This window comes from Eutrigla gurnardus (genome assembly GCF_963514095.1).
Source record: "Eutrigla gurnardus genome assembly, chromosome: 1".
NCBI classification, from domain to species: domain Eukaryota; kingdom Metazoa; phylum Chordata; class Actinopteri; order Perciformes; family Triglidae; genus Eutrigla; species Eutrigla gurnardus.
Window position 1 is genome coordinate 20,475,246 of NC_139915.1, and position 21,870 is coordinate 20,497,115.

Consider the following 21,870-nt stretch of genomic DNA (forward strand, 5'->3'; position numbering starts at 1 on the left):
GTAACAACAACTAGCCCTGAAACAACACTTGTAACATCAAAACCTTCTGTTGCTACCACAACCACTGAAGTACCATCAGTAACAACACAGGTTACCACAGTCAAACCTGAAGAAACAACAACCGCACAAAAGACAAGTGCTACCGTTTCGACAACAAAACCACCTAAGGAAGTGACAACAGGCCCAGTAACAACATCTACCACAGCTGTTGTTGAAACTACAACCTCAGTGCCAGGTGTAACAACAACTGGCCCTGAAACAACAGTTGTAACATCAAAACCTTCTGTTGCTACCACAACCACTGAAGTACCATCAGTAACAACACAGGGGACCACAGTGAAACCTGAAGAAACAACATCCGCACAAAAGACAAGTGCTACGGTTTCGACAACAAAACCACCTAAGGAAGTGACAACTGGCCCAGTAACAACATCTACCACAGCTGTTGTTGAAACTACGACCTCAGTGCCAGGTGTTACAAAAACTAGCCCTGAAACAACAGTTGTAACATCAAAACCTTCTGTTGCTACCACAACCACTGAAGCACCGTCAGTAACCACTGAAGTTACCTCTTCCAAACCTGAAGAAACAACAACCCCACAAAAGACAACTGCGACGGTTTCGACAACAAAACCACCTACGGAAGTGACAACTGGCCCAGTAACAACATCTACCACAGCTGTTGTTGAAACTACGACCTCAGTGCCAGGTGTAACAACTAGCCCTGAAACAACAGTTGTAACATCAAAACCTTCTGTTGCTACCACAACCACTGAAGTACCATCAGTAACAACACAGGGGACCACAGTGAAACCTGAAGAAACAACATCCGCACAAAAGACAAGTGCTACGGTTTCGACAACAAAACCACCTAAGGAAGTGACAACTGGCCCAGTAACAACATCTACCACAGCTGTTGTTGAAACTACGACCTCAGTGCCAGGTGTAACAACAACTAGCCCTGAAACAACAGTTGTAACATCAAAACCTTCTGTTGCTACCACAACCACTGAAGCACCGTCAGTAACCACTCAAGTTACCACTTCCAAACCTGAAGAAACAACAACCCCACAAAAGACAACTGCGACGGTTTCGACAACAAAACCACCTACGGAAGTGACAACTGGCCCAGTAACAACATCTACCACAGCCGTTGTTGAAACTACGACCTCAGTGCCAGGTGTAACAACAACTAGCCCTGAAACAACAATTGTAACATCAAAATCTTCTGTTGCTACCACAACCACTGAAGTACCATCAGTAACCACTCAAGTTACTACTACCAAACCTGAAGAAACAACAACCGCACAAAAGACAACTGCTACGATATTTACAACAAAACCACCTAAGGAAGTGACAACTGGCCCAGTAACAACATCTACCACAGCTCTTGTTGAAACTACGACCTCAGTGCCAGGTGTAACAACAACTAGCCCTGAAACAACAGTTGTAACATCAAAACCTTCTGTTGCTACCACAACCACTGAAGCACCGTCAGTAACCACTCAAGTTACCACTTCCAAACCTGAAGAAACAACAACCCCACAAAAGACAACTGCGACGGTTTCGACAACAAAACCACCTACGGAAGTGACAACTGGCCCAGTAACAACATCTACCACAGCTGTTGTTGAAACTACGACCTCAGTGCCAGGTGTAACAACAACTAGCCCTGAAACAACAATTGTAACATCAAAATCTTCTGTTGCTACCACAACCACTGAAGTACCATCAGTAACCACTCAAGTTACTACTACCAAACCTGAAGAAACAACAACCGCACAAAAGACAACTGCTACGATATTTACAACAAAACCACCTAAGGAAGTGACAACAGGCCCAGTAACAACATCTACCACAGCTCTTGCTGAAACTACGACCTCAGTGCCAGGTGCCACAACCACTGAAGCACCGTCAGTAACCACTCAGGGAACTACATCCAAATCAACAGTTGGTGTAGTCACAGGAAGTCCAACAACATCAACTGTTATTTCTCAACCTTCCTATTTTAATACAACAATTTCTGTTGCGTCAACTATAAGTACAACAGCAACAGTGGAAGGCACAACTAAAATTGGACCAATAACACAGACTCTTCCAGGCACTGCAGTTTTCACTACTAGACCATCCACCAGCACAGTTGTTACTACATCATCACTGTCTCCCACAACTACCACATTATGTGTCTGCATTGTCAATGGGACTACACATCATCCTGGTAGGTGATTCTTCATTTTCCATATTTATGTTACCTAATTTCTTTTGTCATGTTGTCTGGTATCGATAACCCCTTTATCTTTGCTTTCATCAAATCATTTTTACTTTCTATTAAGTTTTTCTTATTCTAAGGTCTAAAATTAAATTATTCCTTTTAACTCCAAAAAAAATATTATTTACTCTTTTTTATCATGCATTTGTTTACATCATTTAGGCATGTGGAACATTGAACTTCCTTCCACAGTAATTTTTAACAACTTTACATAGACAAACATTTTCATTCAATCTCTTACAGCAAGGAAAATGAAAATGAATCTATTCAATTTTGATAAAAACAATGTCAAAATGTGTTGAGCATGTTCTTTTCGCCTGAATGTTTCCCCTAGTTTTGCTATTAATGCAAACTCTGTCCAAAGCTGACCCACTAATGACAGTTTGTTGTTCATTCATTTTTATAAATAGCCTTTATATAGTTCATGCAAAACAACTTCAGCGGTTAGTAAATAATAATGAATGAAGTCATAAATAAATAGTTCCCGAATAACTCTGAATCCACAATATAGTAGATAATGACTAGGAGATACAATATAAATGAATCATTGGGTAATGATAGTTTCATACAAATCTGCAAATCAATATACTGTCTTAAGCTAACTTTTGTTTGGTTGTGTAAAGTTGTCCCACCTGACAGGGGGGGTGGGGGGTGGGGGGGGGGGGGGGGGGGGGATGTGGTGCAGGCACTTCCGGTTCTTCCAATCCAATTACATATGTTTGAATATTGTGCTGAGCAACACAAACAAAAAATGGAAAATTGGTGTCCAGTTACATAAATCAGTAGATTTCAATTTCATGACTACTTCTCAAACTGCCATAAGTCGGTGGTGCTCTGTTGCCCCCAAAGTTGTGCCACTGTAAAATGTCAAATGTAAACTGTCAAAATCCACACAAAAATGGCAGCCCGCTGGGTACTGACAGAGTTGCAGTCAGTAAGTGACTAGAAATAATCAAGAGTTAGTCAGCTAAATTGGCTGAAGAAAATAGATTAGGCCTGGTTCAGTCTCAGGCTCATTCAATACAGACTTTTCATAATCAGAGCCACATTTATGAATCATAGCCCATTGCCTTTTTTGTCAGTCTAAACACTCACTAACTCTCTCTTATTGAATAGATTTTTTAAGGAATCCTTTCATTTATTGAAACATTTATCTCCACTTTTCTCAGGGGACATGGTGTACAATGTCACCGATGGCATAGGGTGGTGTTATGTTGCATATTGTAACGCATCTTGTAAAGTTGAGAAGCAATCCAGACCATGTCCCACAACACCGTCACCCAGCACAACCGCACGTTCTACCACTGCTGAGTTTAGCACCACGACAAAGGCCACAGTTTCTTCCACCACTGCAACTGTTCCTACCTCGACCTCCACTCCATCAACAGCCCCATCTACAACTACCACTGACTGCTATGATGGGAATACAACAAGAAAGGTTTGATATAATAAAATGTGTTTTTATTCATTTTTGTATTTCCAGAAGAGCACTTTCTTTCACCTGTAGCTGCTTTATATCCATGAACACACCTATTTTTCATTTAAACTTCAGACTCTATTAGCCTTATTTTGATGATGGCACATGGCCTGGAATGCAGCTCCGAAAAAAATCATAGATCATTTTACACTTCCTTCCTTGAGACCATCCGTTCAAAACCTCTCCTGGTTTCTCGATCCAAAACCGGAACTGGAACCTCTTGTAGGTGTTTGAAGTACCGCCTGGAACTTATGAGTTGAATTGCTATACCCATCCAGAATGGAGAGTCCTGGAAGGTGAACTGCAACACAGCTACCTGCACCAATGGCAAGATCACAGAGGCAACCACTCCCTGTCCCACAGTACAACAAACCATCTGTGCCAATGGACGCCAAGCTGTCATGGTCTATGACGATGACAGATGCTGCTTCCACTATGAATGTGACTGTAAGTTGAAAATGTAACCTTTCAATAGACCCTTTTACAGCTGCTGCTGCTGCTGCTGCTGCTGCTGCTGCTGCTGCTGCTGCCATCAAAAATATGTGGGCACATGTTGTCAACGTTCATGTGGTACATCAGAATCCATATTCCAACAGACTCAAGTTCTACAGAATTCAGACAGGAACACAATGGTGTTTCAGTTGAACCAGTAACCGTGACACAGATGTATTTACAAGTGACTGAAGAAAAAATTGCTTCAGTAGTAGCAGCTACTAAAGCAACTCACTATACAAGTAATTCTGTTATTAATTGTTGGAGATAATTCTGCCTTCTACCTTTTCCAGTTGTTTCTGATTATTTCCATGCATGGTTCTTGTTATCCTGCAGGTGTGTGCAGTAGCTGGACTGGATCCCACTACAAGACATTTGATGGAAAATCCTACAGTTTTAATGAAAGCTGCTCTTACTACCTGGTCAAAGAGACTATTGATGAATATAACCTGACTTTAATAGTAAATAACCATTACTGCGAACCTTCAGACAGCGCATACTGTCCTAGGGCTCTCATCATGGCATATGGTGCCTTCAACGTAGTGTTCACTCAGCTGATGACTTCCGGAACAGCAACTAATGCGGTAAGCAACCATGTGAATTTTTCAAGGCATTTGTTGTTTTAGTATTAGTATCTCACAGAAATAGAATAGGAGTGGAACAGACTGTTTGAACAGTTTTTATTCAATTCAATTCCATTTTATTTCATGTGATATCACTATATCACAACAAACGTTATCTCAGGACACTTTCCACACAGAAAACGCTCATGATTTTCAATGAATGAGTCAATGAATCTTCAAAGTCTCAACATCACCAGCAGCAATAGTTACAGTGGTGAGGAAAAACTGCCTTAACTGACTTTTAGGCAGAAATCTGGAGCAGACCAGGATCTTGGGTTCAATCTGCATTTGGTGTTGTAGTAGTATGGTGACAACACACATAGTGGGACTGGAAAGTGTTGTTCAAGCTCAGAAGAAGAAATTAGTCAATCCATAAATATCAATACTTCCGAGCCCAACGTTTCCTGTTCTGGCATTGATTTTCATATTAAAATATCAGAAATTTGGGGTAAGGGAGGAGTATGTATGGCTTGTTCAGACCCTCACCGTTGAACTTGGAGTATGTTCCACATGCTTTGTTACAGCTCTTTGCTGGAGTAAAGACTGATTGCTACATCAACAACAAGAAAAAAAGATTTTTTCACAGCCTACTTCTTATTTCTTATTTTCTGAATACAGAATAACAATAACATTAATCCCCACAAGGAAATTGCTTTGTAACAGTTGTTTATGATCATAGAAGTTGTAAAATTATACAAGAAATAAAAGAAAAATCTGTATTGTTATTGGTATCAGTGATACCAGCCTGGGTTTTACTTGGATCGACCCAGCTGTTCGCCAGTCTGCTCCTGGGCTGATTTTCTGTAACCATTGTAGCATTAAAGCATAACAAGCTAGCAAAATCACCTGAATGTCAGTTAGCTGCCTAGCTTCCTAATTAATAGCTTGCAAATTCCTTGATAAGCTTACCACTTCCACTGCTTTACTGTTGCATTTGTTATAGCTCAACAAAGTTGTCACTCATCTGACAATAGCAATGTGCGTCCGTCCGCTGTAACAGGAGTGTGTTGATGAAGCATTGAGTTGTTAAACTGAACTTATTTAGTCCATGACTTACCATAAGTGGGTTTACTTTACACAGTAGTTAGAAAGCAACGGTCACAATGGCAATGGTACAGAGGAAAAGCTGCCCTTCTGACCATCCTGCTATGTTGATTTGAATGGTAGTATCCTTTCTACTCCTATGGTATTTATATGGTCACTTGCATGATTGTCTTGAGAGCGCTGCCTTCATGGTAACTCTTAGTCAAAGTGGTGTTGTGTATTGTATGTTTAGAAATGCTGCTATCTTCTCTAATGTGTTTTGTCACCTTGTCCTACAGGTGTATGTGAATCAGAAACGTGTATATCCCGCCTTCACAAATTCTATCCTACAACTCACCAGCACAGATATGCTTATCACATTGGAAATACCCAGCATCAGCGTAACAATTGTCTATAGGGCCTCATCATTCAGCATTCAGCTTCCTTATATCCTGTTTGGTGGAAAGACTGAGGGACAGTGTGGTGAGTTAACTTGATACATAACCTAAAACTATTCAGTGACAACAGAAGCTAAATTAGAAACATTTCAATGCTCCTTATCTGCCAAATGTTTAATAAATTAGAATTGAATAAAGCAATTCATATTTCTGAAAAAAAAAAACAGAATGATCTGAAGAGGAACATCTTTCCTAATTCCTAATTCCTAACATTTTTTTTAATTAAATCTGAAGTCTGTTCGTCATTTTGATTGGCTGGAGACCTTGGAGCGTGTCTGTCATCACTATTTTTTTTCTCAAAATTAAGCTCATTCAAATTAAGCAAATATCATTCTGAACTCAATTGAGGTTTCCTTTTTGTGAGAAAGACCAGCTATCTCTACATATGCAACAATTCTGGACCACTAAGGAATTTTCTGGAAAGTCCCAGTCGGCAAGTCCGGCGGATCGAGGGCACTCTGTCAGATTTTGAATGTTTACAACTCTCACGCTCCTCCCCCACGACCACCGAGCTCCTTCCCCTCGACTTCGTGCCCTTTGAAATCCCTTTGATCGCGCCACCTTTGAAACGCAGGTCCGATGTTGACTCTGGTTTTATCACGGTCACCATCGCAATCTTTCTTTTTTTCCTTCTTTTCCACTGGTGTTTTATTTTCCTTGGTTGTTTTGGACCTCTCGTTTCTGTTTTTAACCGAGGAATTGGAAGCTTGTTGCTACTTCCCTCTGCCTCCCTCCTGTGATAGTGGAACGAGCCCGAGGGGGGAGGGGCTCTGTGTGTGCACGAACACAGCCCTGCGTGCTGAGTGGACAGTATGATCCGGGCACTGTTGATTTTTGCAAAACAAACAACAGGCTCTACGTGCGTAGAGGCTAGGGTTGCACATCTCTCTGTGATAAACGATTCAATATGCATCTAGATACACAGGTTACGATTCGATTCAAAAACGATATCCTTTTATTACAGACCGATTCGATTCAAATCGATTCCATACAGTGTAAGAACGATACGATTTGATTCTACAGTTAATATTTGTTGTAGATATTTTATAAAATAAAGAAGCCAATTCTATGAAAGTGACAGTACAATAGTTTCTTTTCAAATATGTAAAATACCACATATCCCCAAGCATTGTGGCTGTATGGCACTGGCAGCAACAAAAAACAGAACAACAAAATCACATGTCAATGTATTTATTTTTAGACATGGACCAAAAAAAAGTCTGGCTGAATCGTTGGATGGCGGTCACAGGACAGTGTCGTGGACACTACCCGTGCTGCGGCCGCCTCTTGTGGCGCAAGTTGAGACACAAGCGATTGACATTCAAAGCCGTCCATCTCTCACGTGCAGTCGTGGAGTGCCTGCGGTCACACGGCAGCGTCGCAGTGCTGCGCCCGCCTCTCCACCTCCACCTCCTCCTTTTTCCGTGTTGTCCCTTGTTTATCACTCATACCAGCTAGGCAGCTACGGTGTTTCGCCGGCAGCTTCAGCTCTCGCGTTGTTTTAGAGACGGTGGTGTAATGCTGCCAACCGCTTCAAAGTCTTGCAATACCCGATCCATGACTCAATAACCGATTCATCTAGGAATTCATTGATAATTCGTATCGATTGAGGAGGCTGCTACCGATGCAGCCGTATCTCTCACTTGTTGAACCGAATATCCGGTCGCATTGGTTTATCGTTCACAACCCTAGTAGAGGCACGTTTTTTTGTAAAACCGGATGATTTATGTTGTTCTATCAGAGCATAGTGTCGGCTTCAGTGAATATGATCAAAAAAATGTTGCCGACTGGGACTTTAAATACCATGAATTGTCTTTAATCAATGGTATGTGCTATTTAAGAACAACTCTGTTGATTCAGCTGCTTCTTGGCTTCAAACTCCTTCTTCTTTTTTTTCCAGGGACCTGTGACAACTCCCAGGCCAACGATTGTCGTTCTCCAAATGGCCAGCTGGAAAGCTGCTCAGACTCTGCAGGCCAGTGGCATGTCCCAGGTTCCTGTGTCACCCCCCCAACGACCCCAACAACTACTGTGGCAACTACAAGACCACCACAGACAACAACACAGCCTTATTGCAAACCTGCCATATGTGATCTCCTAACCAGCAGGTGAGAACAACTGTAATAAATTAAATTTTAAAATGATAATGGAAAGTTATGTATTTAACATGTTATTTTCTGATGTATACTTTCCTCCATAATGAATGAAAAAAAGACTTTGGCAACTCTTTTATTTTCTATTTTCTATTATATTATATTTGGCAACATTACGTACCAATGGATTCAAGGGAAGGATATTTGAAATTAAGGAATAAGGGAGTAACAACTTGGAAAAAAAGGAAATGTATATACTTTTTTCAATTATGTCTATATTTTTTAATTTTCTACATTCAACAAATAGCAACAGGTAGAGTATGGAGGCAAGACAACATAATAACAGGCAAGACAACATAATAGTAACAGAAAGTAAAATCCTGAGGAGTGAAAAAATAAAAACATCCTAAAAAAGGGGGGGGGGGGGGGGGGAACAAGGGTTAAATGAAGGTCACAGTTCGTATTTCTTTTCGACACAGAATCAAAGCATATCTGGCCAGACCGGGCAGACAAGGTCAGAGGTCCATGTGGTCAGAAAGATATCCACTTGACGTTTTAGAGTTTAAGTGCACTGCTCCAGTTGTAATGTTTAGTTCAGAATCTGAACTAAACATCAGAATTGGAGGTCTTTGCTGGTTCCAGCTGAGCAAGAGATATTTCTTCGCTACATATGATTTTAATGCTAGTTCTCTTCATAGATATGGGTTCTAGTGGCTTGTCCAGCTCTGTACCAAAGAGGTACTGTATTATTGGTGTCATATACCGCCTTCCAAAAGTGTTTTCATTTTCTTCCAAGAAAGTGTATATTTTACGATGGCATGTAGAAGATGAGTTTGGATGAATACATACTTTTGTAAAAAAGTTAATGTTTATTGCTGGTCTACTTTATTGCTTTCCAGTGTTCATTTTATCACTGATAATGTATTTTTCGAGGTCTGTGGATTGCTTTCCATTACATCTTAGATGATGTTTATATTTTCTGGTCACTACTGATCCCTTTTCATTCTGTCCTGGCTTGCGTGTTCCTTCTAGTGTTTTTGCACCGTGCAATGCAGTCATACCACCAGGAGACTATGTGACATCCTGCAGGTCTGATATTTGCAACAATGGCAATGAGACAGGCTGCAGCAGCCTGGAGGCCTACGCCACTGAGTGCTTTGTTACCGGAATCTGTATCGACTGGAGGAATGCAACCGATGGGCAATGTGGTAAGAGATATATTATCAGTAGTGTATGATACTGGAGTTGTCACATAAAGTTCTGACAAATGTGTTATATCTCCATCTTACAGAGCACAGTTGTCCAGGTAACAAGGTGTACAAGGCCTGTGGCCCCACTGTAGAACCTACATGCAATGACAGGTAAAGAATAAATCAACAATTTAGATAAAATTGGTGTTTAAGACATCTTAACATTCACATCACGTCCTGATTAATATGCTCACATTTCTGCTGTCATGAGTTAAATGTTTAATGTCCTTAGTGGAAGTTGTTTTTTGTTTCTTGTCAGTGTATGAGAACAACCCAATCTCATTGCAGGTCTTGAAATAGTCACAAAATACAGTCTATTGTTTTGTGTACAGAGACACAAATTGTATTTTTTTTTTGTGTCACTCAGCACTAAAACAATGCCAATGGAAAGTTAATTGCGATCCTTTTTCATGGAGGACATATTAAACACATCCACGTGATGATGCAACATCCAGATCTAGTGACGTAGTATTAAATATTCCATCCATCCATCGTCTACCGCTTATCCTGTACTCAGGGTCGCTGGAGCCGATCCCAGCTGTCATTGGGCGAAGGCAGGGTACACCCTGGACAGGTCGCCCGTCCATCGAAGGGCCAACACATGTAGAGACAACCATTCACGCTCACATTCACACCTGTAGGCAATTTAGAGTCATCAATTAACCTATCCCCATCCTGCATGTCTTTGGACTGTGGGGTGAGCCCGAGAACCCGGAGAGAACCCACGCTTACACGGGGAGAACATGCAAACTCCACACAAAAGGAACCCAGACCCAACCCGAGAATCGAACCCGGGACCCTCTCGCTGTGAGGCAACAGTGCTACCCACTACACCACCGTGCAGCCCAGTATTAAATATTGAGAAAGAAAATGTTGAAAAATGTTTTTCCTAAAACTAACGTTTGTTTTGTAGCGTAATGTCGTCCCGACATCCCTACATTAGAGTGATACTTTCAATTGAAACATATTAGTTTGAAAGTGGTGCGGAGCGACATGGGAAAAAAAGGATTTGTGTCCATATACACGAATCACTACAATAAAATGTTGTGACTATTTTACAAATTGATGTGTGACTAAGTTGGTGAGAAGAAAAATCCTTTGAGACGTTTGTGATATCACACCACTGTCATAACCATTCATTCCATTTCTGATATCAGATACAACAAAAAGTTCCAGGCAGGTGACTCATCCAGCAACCAAACTAAAGAGGGTTGCTTCTGTGCTCAAGGCACCATCTTATTCAACACAGTCTATGACACGTGTGTCACCTCCTGCGGTAAGAGGAGATCCCATCGAAAACTTCTCAAAGCATGAGCTTCAATCACACCTTCAAATCTACCAACATGTTTCTGTTTGGATTTCAGATTGTGTTGGCCCTGATGGGAAACCCAAACAGGTGAGGCTTCTGTCGGTCGCATCAAATTCACGTACACGAGCAAAGCATGAGCTGTGTGTCTGAACTGCTCCCTGTCTCTGAAACAGCCAGGTGACATGTGGAGAAGTGATTGCAACAATTGTACGTGTGACAGCGACTCCATGAGCATCCAGTGTCAGCCAGTTCAGTGCCCAACAGTACAGAGCCACAACTGCAGTGCACCTGGCCAGCAGCTGGTCAACCAGACAGAGGGCTGCTGCACAACGCAGTCATGTGGTCAGTAAATTTGATTCTGTCACTCTGTCCCCTTGATGGCAGTCAAATCTTCCTCAAAAATGAACAGCAGGCATGCTTCTTCTTCCTTCTCTCTGTCATATTGACACAGCTGATCTATTTCAAAGACGTGCTAATGCAGATTTAATACACACAGCACACTTCAATGTGAATGCTACTTGATTGGCCATATCTCATCTGAGCCACATTCTTAAAGTAATTGTTCGATCGGTAATTGTGCTTGTTTGCTTTTCTTTTTGGATTAAACAAATACAGATACAAAGTGTTAATTGGTGAGCTTTCGATTGATCACACAGACATGAGATAGATATCCATCTAAACCAACACAGTCTGATGGCAGTTCCTGAAAAAGTCACAAAATACTGATGTAAATGGACAGGAATTTTCCATTATTTTCGTATGTTGTGAAAAGTGAAGCCAAATCTGAAGTGCCTTAAATTTGTATTCTCTCTGTGTCCAAATATATTCACTTCCTTCACTGGTTGCAAAAAATTTCAAGATGGTGATGGACAAAATGCCAATATATAGTTAACATTAATGCTGGCTGCTTTCCAAAGCAAACTAACACATTGTAGATTGAACAACATGTTTTTTTTTTTACCTTTATGTAGCTAATGGTTAAAATTATTTTCTGTATGGTAAAATAAGCTCAGATATGTTATGCATCCCACTAAACATCCTCTGCCTTTTGTCCCCAGAGTGCAACGTAAACCTGTGTCCCGGTCCTCCCACCTGCCTGCCGGGCTTCCAACTCAGCAACACTAATGGCACCTGCTGCCAAGCCTACCAATGTGGTATGTAGCTCTAGTCTATCAACAAAGCAGTACTCCCAACAAACACCACTGTTGAAACATCATACACAACTCAGCACAAGATCCACATGGCCTACACTGTTCCTAGGAGCCATTTTGGTTTTGTTCAAAGAACTACAAGGCATCGCAATTATTATTATAATGACAGCACGTCTGTAATCTACAGAAACACACAGTTGTGTGACATGAGGATGCAGCCTGTCATGGCTATGACACTGTCGCTATGACATCCCAACTATGTCGACCACAACATGATGCTCCCATACAACAAAACTACTCTCAGTAACAGTTTGAAACTCAAACCAAACAAGCTACAATACTACCTGGTTAGGTTTAGTAAAAAAAGTCAGGCCTAAAATAACATCAGTCTCCTGGTGGAAGTCCTGTGTTTTTGGACCTGTCCACCATCCAGACTCTCTCAAGATGTGTTTCCCTCCAAAATTAATAGTAATTCAGTAATAGTAATTCACAACGCAATTTATTTGAGTGGGAACATCATTTTTTAAGAGAGCAGGCTGATAAGATAAATTTGAATATGGATATTTTGTTTATTTATTTGTCTTCCTATGCATTACAGATATTTTATAAGGTTTGCATCGAAGTTTTGCACATGTGAGCGTACATGCTTGTAAATATTGCAGAGCTGCATATAATTATAATACAACTTTATTTATATTGCACATTTTTAACATGGGTTATAAAGTGCTTTACATTAACACCAGCAGAAAAAAAATCCATCCAAAATGGAAAAGGATTCATAAAGGGCTCAAAATCACCATCTTTGTACATCTTCAGTTTCATGGTTTCACATTTTCATGTTCTGATGTTTGCTACTGTCACCAAACATACAATCAAATCCACTGACTGAGGCACAAATGTTCTAAAACATTTATATAATTGCATTTTGGGTTCCTTGGGAGGCAGAAACATGCTGACCAGGCATCAGTCCAACTATTCAGTTTGAAAAGAAGAAAGTTGATTTACACATTTGAATATTTGTTCACAATATATTGATAGAAAGGTAAATCAAACAATTGATCCTCATATTAAGGGCTTTTCAAAACAATAAGGAAGAAAGCACAAGTTCCATGAATTAGACTAATAGAAGGTCAATATTTTCCTGTGCATCCAGTAGAGATAGATTAGCCTAGTTTAGCAAGCATCACATTCCAAATCTAAATAACTAGTGTCAGTGTTAAACAAACTCATGTCTCTTGTTTGTTTTTGCAGTTCCTAAAGGCGTATGTGTCTACAACATGACTGAGTACAAGGTAAGTACACCGTTCAAACTCCACATATCAATTAAAAACAGTACATTGCTCCCTTTCTTTTGTACAATAACGTATTAGAAATGAACAAAGTTGCATGTAAGCATGAAGTCACATGGCTGGAAATGATACGTGATTGGGAAAGAACCCAAACAAACATGCAAGATCAAGTGGTAACATGGTAACCTGTATATACATTATCATTTATTTGATCCTGATACATCAGAAAGCAAAAATGTGTCATTGTACTAGCTTATTTGTAACATATGAGGTCCAATTGTTGTCAAGAATCAAGACCTGAACCAGATTTTTCTCTTCATGATGCCACAAAAACAGGGCCGCTGCTCCGCATGAGTATGCAGAGTACACAGAGCGCATAGGTCCCCAACTACCTGGCTGGGGCCTCCAAAATTAAGATTGATCAAAAAATGTCATGATGATTACTACATTATTAAAAAAATATATGAATTAGTTATAAACAGAGGGGAGATGGGCGAGCTTTGTACGATCTCAAACCCATCAAACCCGTATCGAATTCATGTGTACAGGATAAGAAACGTGTAGAGATAGGATTTCTGAAGCCGATTGCAACCCCTGACTTGAGTTGTTGTTTATCTGACTTGTGCCGCCTTGTGAACGAGATCGAATCATGTCCGCGTCTTGCGCATGCACGAGAATTTTCACCAGGGATTTCACCCGGAAGTGGAAGGAAGCGCCGACGCCGTCATAAATAGTAATGTTGTTGCCGGAACAGTCAAACGCTTGGCTTCGAAGAAATCAACAACTAATTTTCCTCGAACGCCATCTTTGTCTGTATGCCGCCAGATAGTTTGTTATTAGGCTTGTTCGGGATGGTCTTGGCTTGACTTGACTTGACTTATCACGCCGACGAGAGCTGCAGGTGTCTGAGGGGGCGGGCTCTAACAGATACGGCAGCCAAACGCCGTCAAGTCGGACAACAAAGTCAACGTGACTATGGTGCTCAAGCGATAGAACACAGCAGCAAACCAAAGAGGATATGTTATATCCTATATATATATATATATATATATATATATATGTATACACACACACACACACACACACACACACACACACACAAACGTAAGGCGGAATGTGGAAGGCATTCTTTTTTTCCAGTATATTTGTATTATCATTCTATGTTTGTATTAACCAGACCTCACAAATAAATTGGCCTACTCACAGCACAATGCACACAACTTTAGATCAAGCCATGAGATAAAAAGGCAAATCATTAAATAATTTCACCACAAGGTGTCCGCCAAGTGCGGACCTGAACACACGTCATTGAACTTTTAACCAATGAGAACCATTCCGCTGTAGCGGAGGTGTGGGCAAGCCGGTTGCAGCCGCCGGTTGCAGCCGCCACGCTGCCAAGCGCTGCAGGAACTCTTAAAAACTTGTTGTGATATGGTCACGAACCTGTGACGTCTTTGCAGTCGGCTGCTAAGTCGGACACAAATTCTAGCCATCATGCATCGCTTCAACCCACAATACATCACGTTAGGTAGCGCGCTGCAGGCGGCTACATCAAGTCGAATTCCCCTATTGTTTTTAAGTAGCCGTGTACTGGAAGTGGTTCTAACACCGTCTTGTAGAAAGGGCTACAGCACCATCTAGCGAAGCGGAGTCAGCCAGGTCACTGACCATTATCGGAATTATTTAACGGCATGTGAACAGGGATTTTAGAAGAGACCCCCCCGTCGAGTGGCAAAGTATTTCTTGGAAAAACCAATACGATCTTACCATGTGACCGCACTGAGTGATGACGCTGTGCTACAGTGAGTTACCCGTCGGTCAATAGGACTTCATGTTTACACCTATTGGTTGAAACAGAGCAGAAGTAAAAGACAACAGTGGATGTTTTTTTCCTTTGGTCCAAAACAAATGACTTTAATGATGTAAAGTGATGAGTAAAGTGTTGATCAATGTGTATCTTCTAGCCTGGTTCCAAGATACCAACACCAGTAACACCATTAGAACCACCACTAGAAGCACCAGAGATACCAGAGACAACAACCGCCCCATCAGGCCCAGGAGGACCATCAGGGACAACAACCGCACCATCAGGCCCAGGAGGACCTTCATGGACAACAACCACCCCATCAGGCCCAGGAGGACCATCATCAGGGACAACAACCGCACCATCAGGCCCAGGAGGACCATCAGGGACAACGACGGCACCATCAGGCCCAGGAGGCTCAGAATCAGAGGAGTCTTTTGAACCCAAACCCTGCCATGAGTGTTATTGTGGCTCCAAAATGGATCCCATCAGCAAGCTCAACATCATGACTTGCAAGCCCATTGTCTGCAACACAAACTGCTCTGAAGTAAGTTCATTCACAGGAAATAGCAACAAACATGCACGTTCCAATACAGTGTGTCGTGAAATGTGTATGTACACAGATTTTAATTTTTTTTGCGTTGCTCTTCAAACTAATATATTATAATTGGAAGTATCGTCCATGCCTGCATCGTGGGTTTTTGTCTGTAAGTCAGGACGACATTATGTTACAAAACGAAAGTTAAGTTCAGACAACAAAACCACTCAAGTTAGGCTTAGTTAAGTATATATCACGTCAATTAACCAAAACTGCCATCCCAACTATCAGCTTTTTAAGGCAACAAAAGCTGGAAACACTGAGTTTCTCAGTGCTGCCTGTTACATTCTTTACAGTCATTTGACATTGTCTTAGTGCTGAGGGACACAAATTAAATGGACAGTTTGTGTCCCTACATGAAACCAATAGATTGCATTTTGTGACAATTTCCCAAACCGCTGTGAGACTGGATTTCACATTCACCCTCAGAGGCAACTTTTGTGCATGGTGTGGTGATTGTTCAGTGCTGGACTCTTCAATCTTAATGTGGCAAATCATGATTAATACCTTTTTCTAAAATTATATTTTTTTTAACACAACAACAACATCCTAGGGCTCTTAGCCAAACTATTATCTAGTAACATCATTTTCACAAAGATTAAACAAAGTACAGTGAATGCTCCCTTGGATTCTTTCAGGAGTTTTTTCAAAGCCTGATCTTTTTGTTTTGGTTAATGGGGTGAAGTGTTTAAATGCATGGTCCAATAAAGTGATAGAAATACTATATGACCATGAAATCCCAGTATCACGTTCAGAACGTTTCATTACATAGATGATAACGTCCGACCGGACGTCAGAAGAATGACCTTTCTCATTTATTAGAAACGCAACAGTTACTGTCGGCCGTAACTACGCCAAAATAACAACAGCGCTGAGTTTGTCTTACAGCTCTCCTTCCTCAAGAGCTCCCACTCTTTTTTCATGCAAACACACACTCCTTCCTACACTCACCCCGCCCGCTTGCTTACTCATCCAACCACATACCTATCTATACCAAACACATTCACTGACAGTCCGAAATCACAGAACTTTAGAACACAGAACACATTATAACAGTAACATTACTGCAGGGTCACTACAATACATTGAAATGCCTCACACAAAATGTAATTAAACATGGAAGACACTCAAGTTTACACAACCACCCACCCACACACATATAAACAAGGTAGTTATTTTGTTTGTTCTCTCTCACTCTCTCACTCTCTCACAGGGTTATGTATATCAGACTGGACCTGACACGTGCTGTGGTATGTGTGTTCAGAAGACTTGTGTTTTCACCACATCTGAGAACACGACGCATGTCATTGAGGTCAGTGCTGCAGCTGTGTGTTACATTCTGACTGCTCGATGAGAAAAGGGATGTTAACTGTAGCAGGAGAGCTATTTTCTTTTTTACCAATTTATTTAATGAAAGAGAATTCAAAGCTAAAAAAATGAAATTACATTACAAACATGTAATGCAACATGCATAAAATTAATTATTAAAATATCAAAACCCTTTAATATCATCGGAATCATATCTGATGGGGTTTGTTCATGGCCGACAGAACTAAGTGATGTTTGTATATTAAGCTGAAAGGATTAACTTGTTCTGCTCTTCCTGTTGGTGCAGGTCAACAGCACGTTTGTGCCCCCTAATGACAGGTGTGTGCAATACACCTGTGAGAAGATCAATGGACAGTTTGTTACCAAGGAGACCAAGACCACTTGTCCTCCCTTTAACCCCTTGGACTGTGAACCGGTGAGTTTTAAACCTCTGCCACAAACTGTCTAACCCACAACATACATAACAATGATGATAATAACAATGCCTTTATTTGCGTAGCACATCTCATGCAAAGATGGAATCCAAAGTGCTTAAGACAAAACATTAACAATGACACCATTTAAAATAACCTAAATTAATCTGTGAGTTTAAGCTGGATGGTAATCAGCACAGTGCAAAACTGCCAAAGAGGAAGGAAAGAGACGCCCGTTATTGACCGGACCACTAACAATATCTTAACAGCATATATCATTTTACATGGCCAGCTGAAGTTTATGAACGCTGTTACAAACCAGTTGGTGTTTTCTCCATGTGTACCTCAACTACAACACCAGTGTGCATCTGTATACACTAGCAACTAACGTTGTTTTAATTGTTTTACCCCAGGAAGTAAAACAATCTAAATTAATTATTTATTTATTATAATAAAATATTATTATTATATATTATATATTATTATAACTATTATTATAGTTTAGTATATTTTTTTAGATGATGTTTTACATGTTTTTTTCTGAGTCAGCTGAAGTCACATGATCAGGATGGAAAAACCCTGGTTAGGGATATTAAAATAGACAAGTGCAGTGATTTCAGCTTTTTAGTGGAGAACAGTAATTAGAGAGTTGCAATAATTGAAGCAGCTTATAATAACATTTAGAATTGGCTAATATGACATGGCATGTGTCTTTATCCTCCAGGGCACTGAGACAAGTGACGCCAATGGATGCTGCAAGTCCTGTAAGTTAGTGCTACAGTTTGTACGTGATGACATCACATGTGATTGTCGGAGCCTGACAGCTGCTGTGTATTGCAGGTACGGTGCGGAGCGTCTGTGAGGTCCAGAGCAAGCAGATGGTCATCGAGGCGAACGACTGTCGCAGCTCGCAGCCAGTCAATATGACGTCCTGCGCTGGACACTGTGGAAGCTCATCCATGTGAGTCTAGTCTCAACTCTATCATTTGGTGTCCACAGGGATGTGAAGTTCAGTTCTCTCAGGTGGAATCATTCCGGATTCTGATCCCGCACCAAGACGAGCGTCATATCTAGCTTTGGTTTTGTATTAGATCTCCTGGCATTTGGTGTGATCACAGCATTGACAACGGCGAAGCGACAAAAACGATGTGCTGTGAGTTGGAATGGTGAAATGGTGGAAATATTTGTTACTACGGCAACAAGTGACTATCGAGATAGTTTGAAAAAAGAAAAAAGCTGTAGAGAAAAAGAAGAGGATGCCAGACTGTTTAAGCTCGATACAATACCGATAGTTTTTGTTCATATTTTACTGATACCGACACTTTATCAAATTAGTATGTATAATGCCATTTTTAATAATAGTGATCGTTTAAAAAAAATTAATGATCACACTTATAGGAAAATCACATTGATAACACATTAATTGAAAAGGCAATTTACAGTTTATAATAATAGGATTATTAATATAAAAACAACATCCAAATGACAAATTTAGAATTTCTTTCACTGTAATAGTATTATTGTATGATTTGTAAAAACCTTTAAATCTAATACTTCAAGAAAATGAAACAGATTTTGTGCCTGCCTTTATCGAATGTTTGGACTTCTGCTCTTGCTGCATATTTAATTAAATAATAATAATAATTTGCATATTTAGGTATTTGTTTATTACTCTATTAACCTGTAGTGTCTGGCCTTACAATGAGATAGGGCAGACATCAAAAACATGAGCTGCTCCCCTCTCCTGGTGGAGGTGTTGGTTCAGGCTTTGTTGTGGTCACAGATAGAGCATCTCACGTATTTTTACAAATAGAAGCACCACAGCACGCTACGTTTCCTTTCTGCTTTCCTGCTTGGTTGTCATGTCACATGATTAAATATGATATGGTGTTTTAGTACAAATATGAACCTTACAACGACTGCAAATGTCTGGAGGTGATGCAGCCACACGTTTTGTACTGATCAATAGTCTTTACCAAATGAGTAGCTTGCGAGTCACCCTCTATAATTACCTGATGTGACATAGTGAGCATTGTACCGACACTGATCCTCGAGTCAGCTGTTGTAACCAGCTGGTTGAATGTGTATTTACAGATACTCTGCCGCAGCTAACATGATGATGCACCAGTGTGAGTGTTGCCAAGAGGCCACAACCAGCCAGAGGCAGGTGGAGCTGAGCTGCACCAATGGCTCCAGGGTCCAGCACAGCTACACCGTAGTGGAGACGTGTCGCTGCAGCAGAACAGAGTGTGCAGCTGCGACGACGTCCAGACCTCAGCGCCGCAAGAGACGCTGATCATACCACTTTCCACCGGACTGAAACCTTACAAACGCCATGCTACATTTAACCTTAGCGCTTCCTCTCCTCCTCAGGTTTGATTATTTATAGCTCCTCTCTTTTGTTCAGTGTCACAACATACTTCTGTGATGTCAACCTTTTTCATTTTAGGATTTCCTTGATAGTGATTATTAAAATGATATTTCTGCAACATGAACACTGGAACGGACATTCTTACTGATCCCTTGGGATGATTCTTGTTAACAAAACTTGTTTTGATGATAGTTTGACATTTTTGGGGCTTCAGTGAGGGGAAACTGTTGCTCGGCTTGAGGTTTTGTGTTTGCAAGTCTCTTACTTTCCGCTGTTTAAAAAAAAGCTTCCCTTTCAGAGGTTCCAAACTCAAACAGATATATACAGTTTGCACATGTATCTTGGGAGGTAAAACATTTTTCTTCTCAATCAGATTTTTGAGTAATTAGATATGAGACTGTTATAGTTTACTAATCCTGCCCAGTGACAAAAGTATTGAGAAAACCAAAACACTCCTGGTCTGACTCTTGGCACATTTTCCTGAGCTTTAGCCCTTCTTTTTCATGTCTCATTTTTTTTAAGGCATTTCGCATTTTAAGTACATTTGTCAGAAGTAAGTGAAACAACAATATATCGCTGTTGGTACGGTAATGATGTCAATAGAACCAGTTTCAAGCAGTCCTAGTTGCTGGGTTAACCCATTGCTGGTATACAACAAAGATAGCTAGGGTAAGATGCTACACAATGCTAAGTACTATTTTTAAGTCATGTCTCTGTAGTAAAAATTGTGTACCTGGCCAGTCAGCAGGGCAAGTGTGAATGACTCTTGTCATCAGTTTTGAGAAGGTACAAAAGTTGGGCTGTGTGGATATAATTGGAAGGAGAACACAGACTAAATTGGCAACAAACAAAACACTGAGCAGTATCACACTTCTCTCTCTTCCTCTGTTTAGAAAACAAGTGTCTCTAAGATGTCTGTGTGTTAACTAAATATTGAAAGTATTCATGCTCAGGAAAACGTAGTATGGATGGATAGCGTCTCAGTGCTCCTGTGATATTTGAATGAGATAATATGCAGACATTTGGTGCAAATTAGCGCCTTTCTATGAAAATTAGCCTAATTTCAAAAACAGTCAAAGATTATACAAAGATCAGTGCTAATAATTGGTGGTAACTGAAGTACACAAGAGGTGTGCACGTAATTTGGGTTATTAAAAACAAATGAATAAAGCTCTCCTACAAAAAAGAGATTCAACATGAAGTTATGCTGCTGTGCATCATGTGTAAATTTGCACACGTCTTTAAATGGGGAGGTTTCGTTTATCTCAGTTCAGTTCAGTTCAGTTTACTTTATTAATGCCAGTAGGTAGATTTGTTGTGCAGTAGCAGGAGAGTTGTTGTGCAGTAGCAGGAGAGGGCGTCACACAAACATTGATGACAGGACAAACCGGAGACAGGTTAACACACAGCATGAAACAGACATGGGTACCTCCGATGTTCACTGAGCAGGATTGAAGGCAGATAAGATACGACAAAGTGATGATACAAGGGACAATAAATAGGTTTAAAAAACATTTTCAATAAATAGATAAATAGCAACAACAAGTCACAGGATAGACCTCAAAGTGCATTAGGACTTGTTTAAAAGGGAAACAGCAGCAGGGACAAAGCTGTTCCTAAAGCGTGTGGTCCTAGATCTTGGGACTATGAATCTCCGTCCAGATGGCAGGAGCTGGAACTCACTCGCAAGAGGATGGGAGACGTCATTGGAGATGGCGCTGGCTAGTCGCTGCAACTGTTTGGTGTACAGCGACTCCAGGCTCAGCTGTGTCTCTCCAATCAGCCGACCAGACCATTTGATGATCTGGTTAAACGAGTTCCTTTCTTTTAAGGGCAGGTTTCCGAACCATGACACAAGTGAGAAAGCTAATACAGATTCAATAAAAGCATGATAAAAGAGTGTCATCATGGTCCTATCAAT

At 40.6% G+C, this 21,870-nt stretch overlaps 1 protein-coding gene across 1 annotated transcript; it reads left to right on the top strand.

Moving 5' to 3' along the window:
- Nucleotides 1–1,394: 1,394 nt before the first annotated feature.
- Nucleotides 1,395–20,073, top strand: LOC311011708 (intestinal mucin-like protein). Its single transcript, XM_084006822.1, has 20 exons — nucleotides 1,395–1,509; nucleotides 1,930–2,218; nucleotides 3,439–3,707; nucleotides 4,025–4,193; nucleotides 4,575–4,822; nucleotides 6,184–6,367; nucleotides 8,243–8,450; nucleotides 9,468–9,643; nucleotides 9,727–9,796; nucleotides 10,843–10,961; nucleotides 11,050–11,081; nucleotides 11,168–11,336; nucleotides 12,053–12,148; nucleotides 13,397–13,437; nucleotides 15,399–15,785; nucleotides 17,050–17,148; nucleotides 17,452–17,580; nucleotides 18,303–18,342; nucleotides 18,419–18,539; nucleotides 19,673–20,073. Exons 3-20 carry the CDS (start codon nucleotides 3,444–3,446, stop codon nucleotides 19,872–19,874), a joined length of 2,754 nt encoding a protein of 917 aa, XP_083862948.1. The 5' UTR covers nucleotides 1,395–1,509; nucleotides 1,930–2,218; nucleotides 3,439–3,443; the 3' UTR covers nucleotides 19,875–20,073.
- The last annotated feature ends 1,797 nt before the right edge of the window (nucleotides 20,074–21,870 follow it).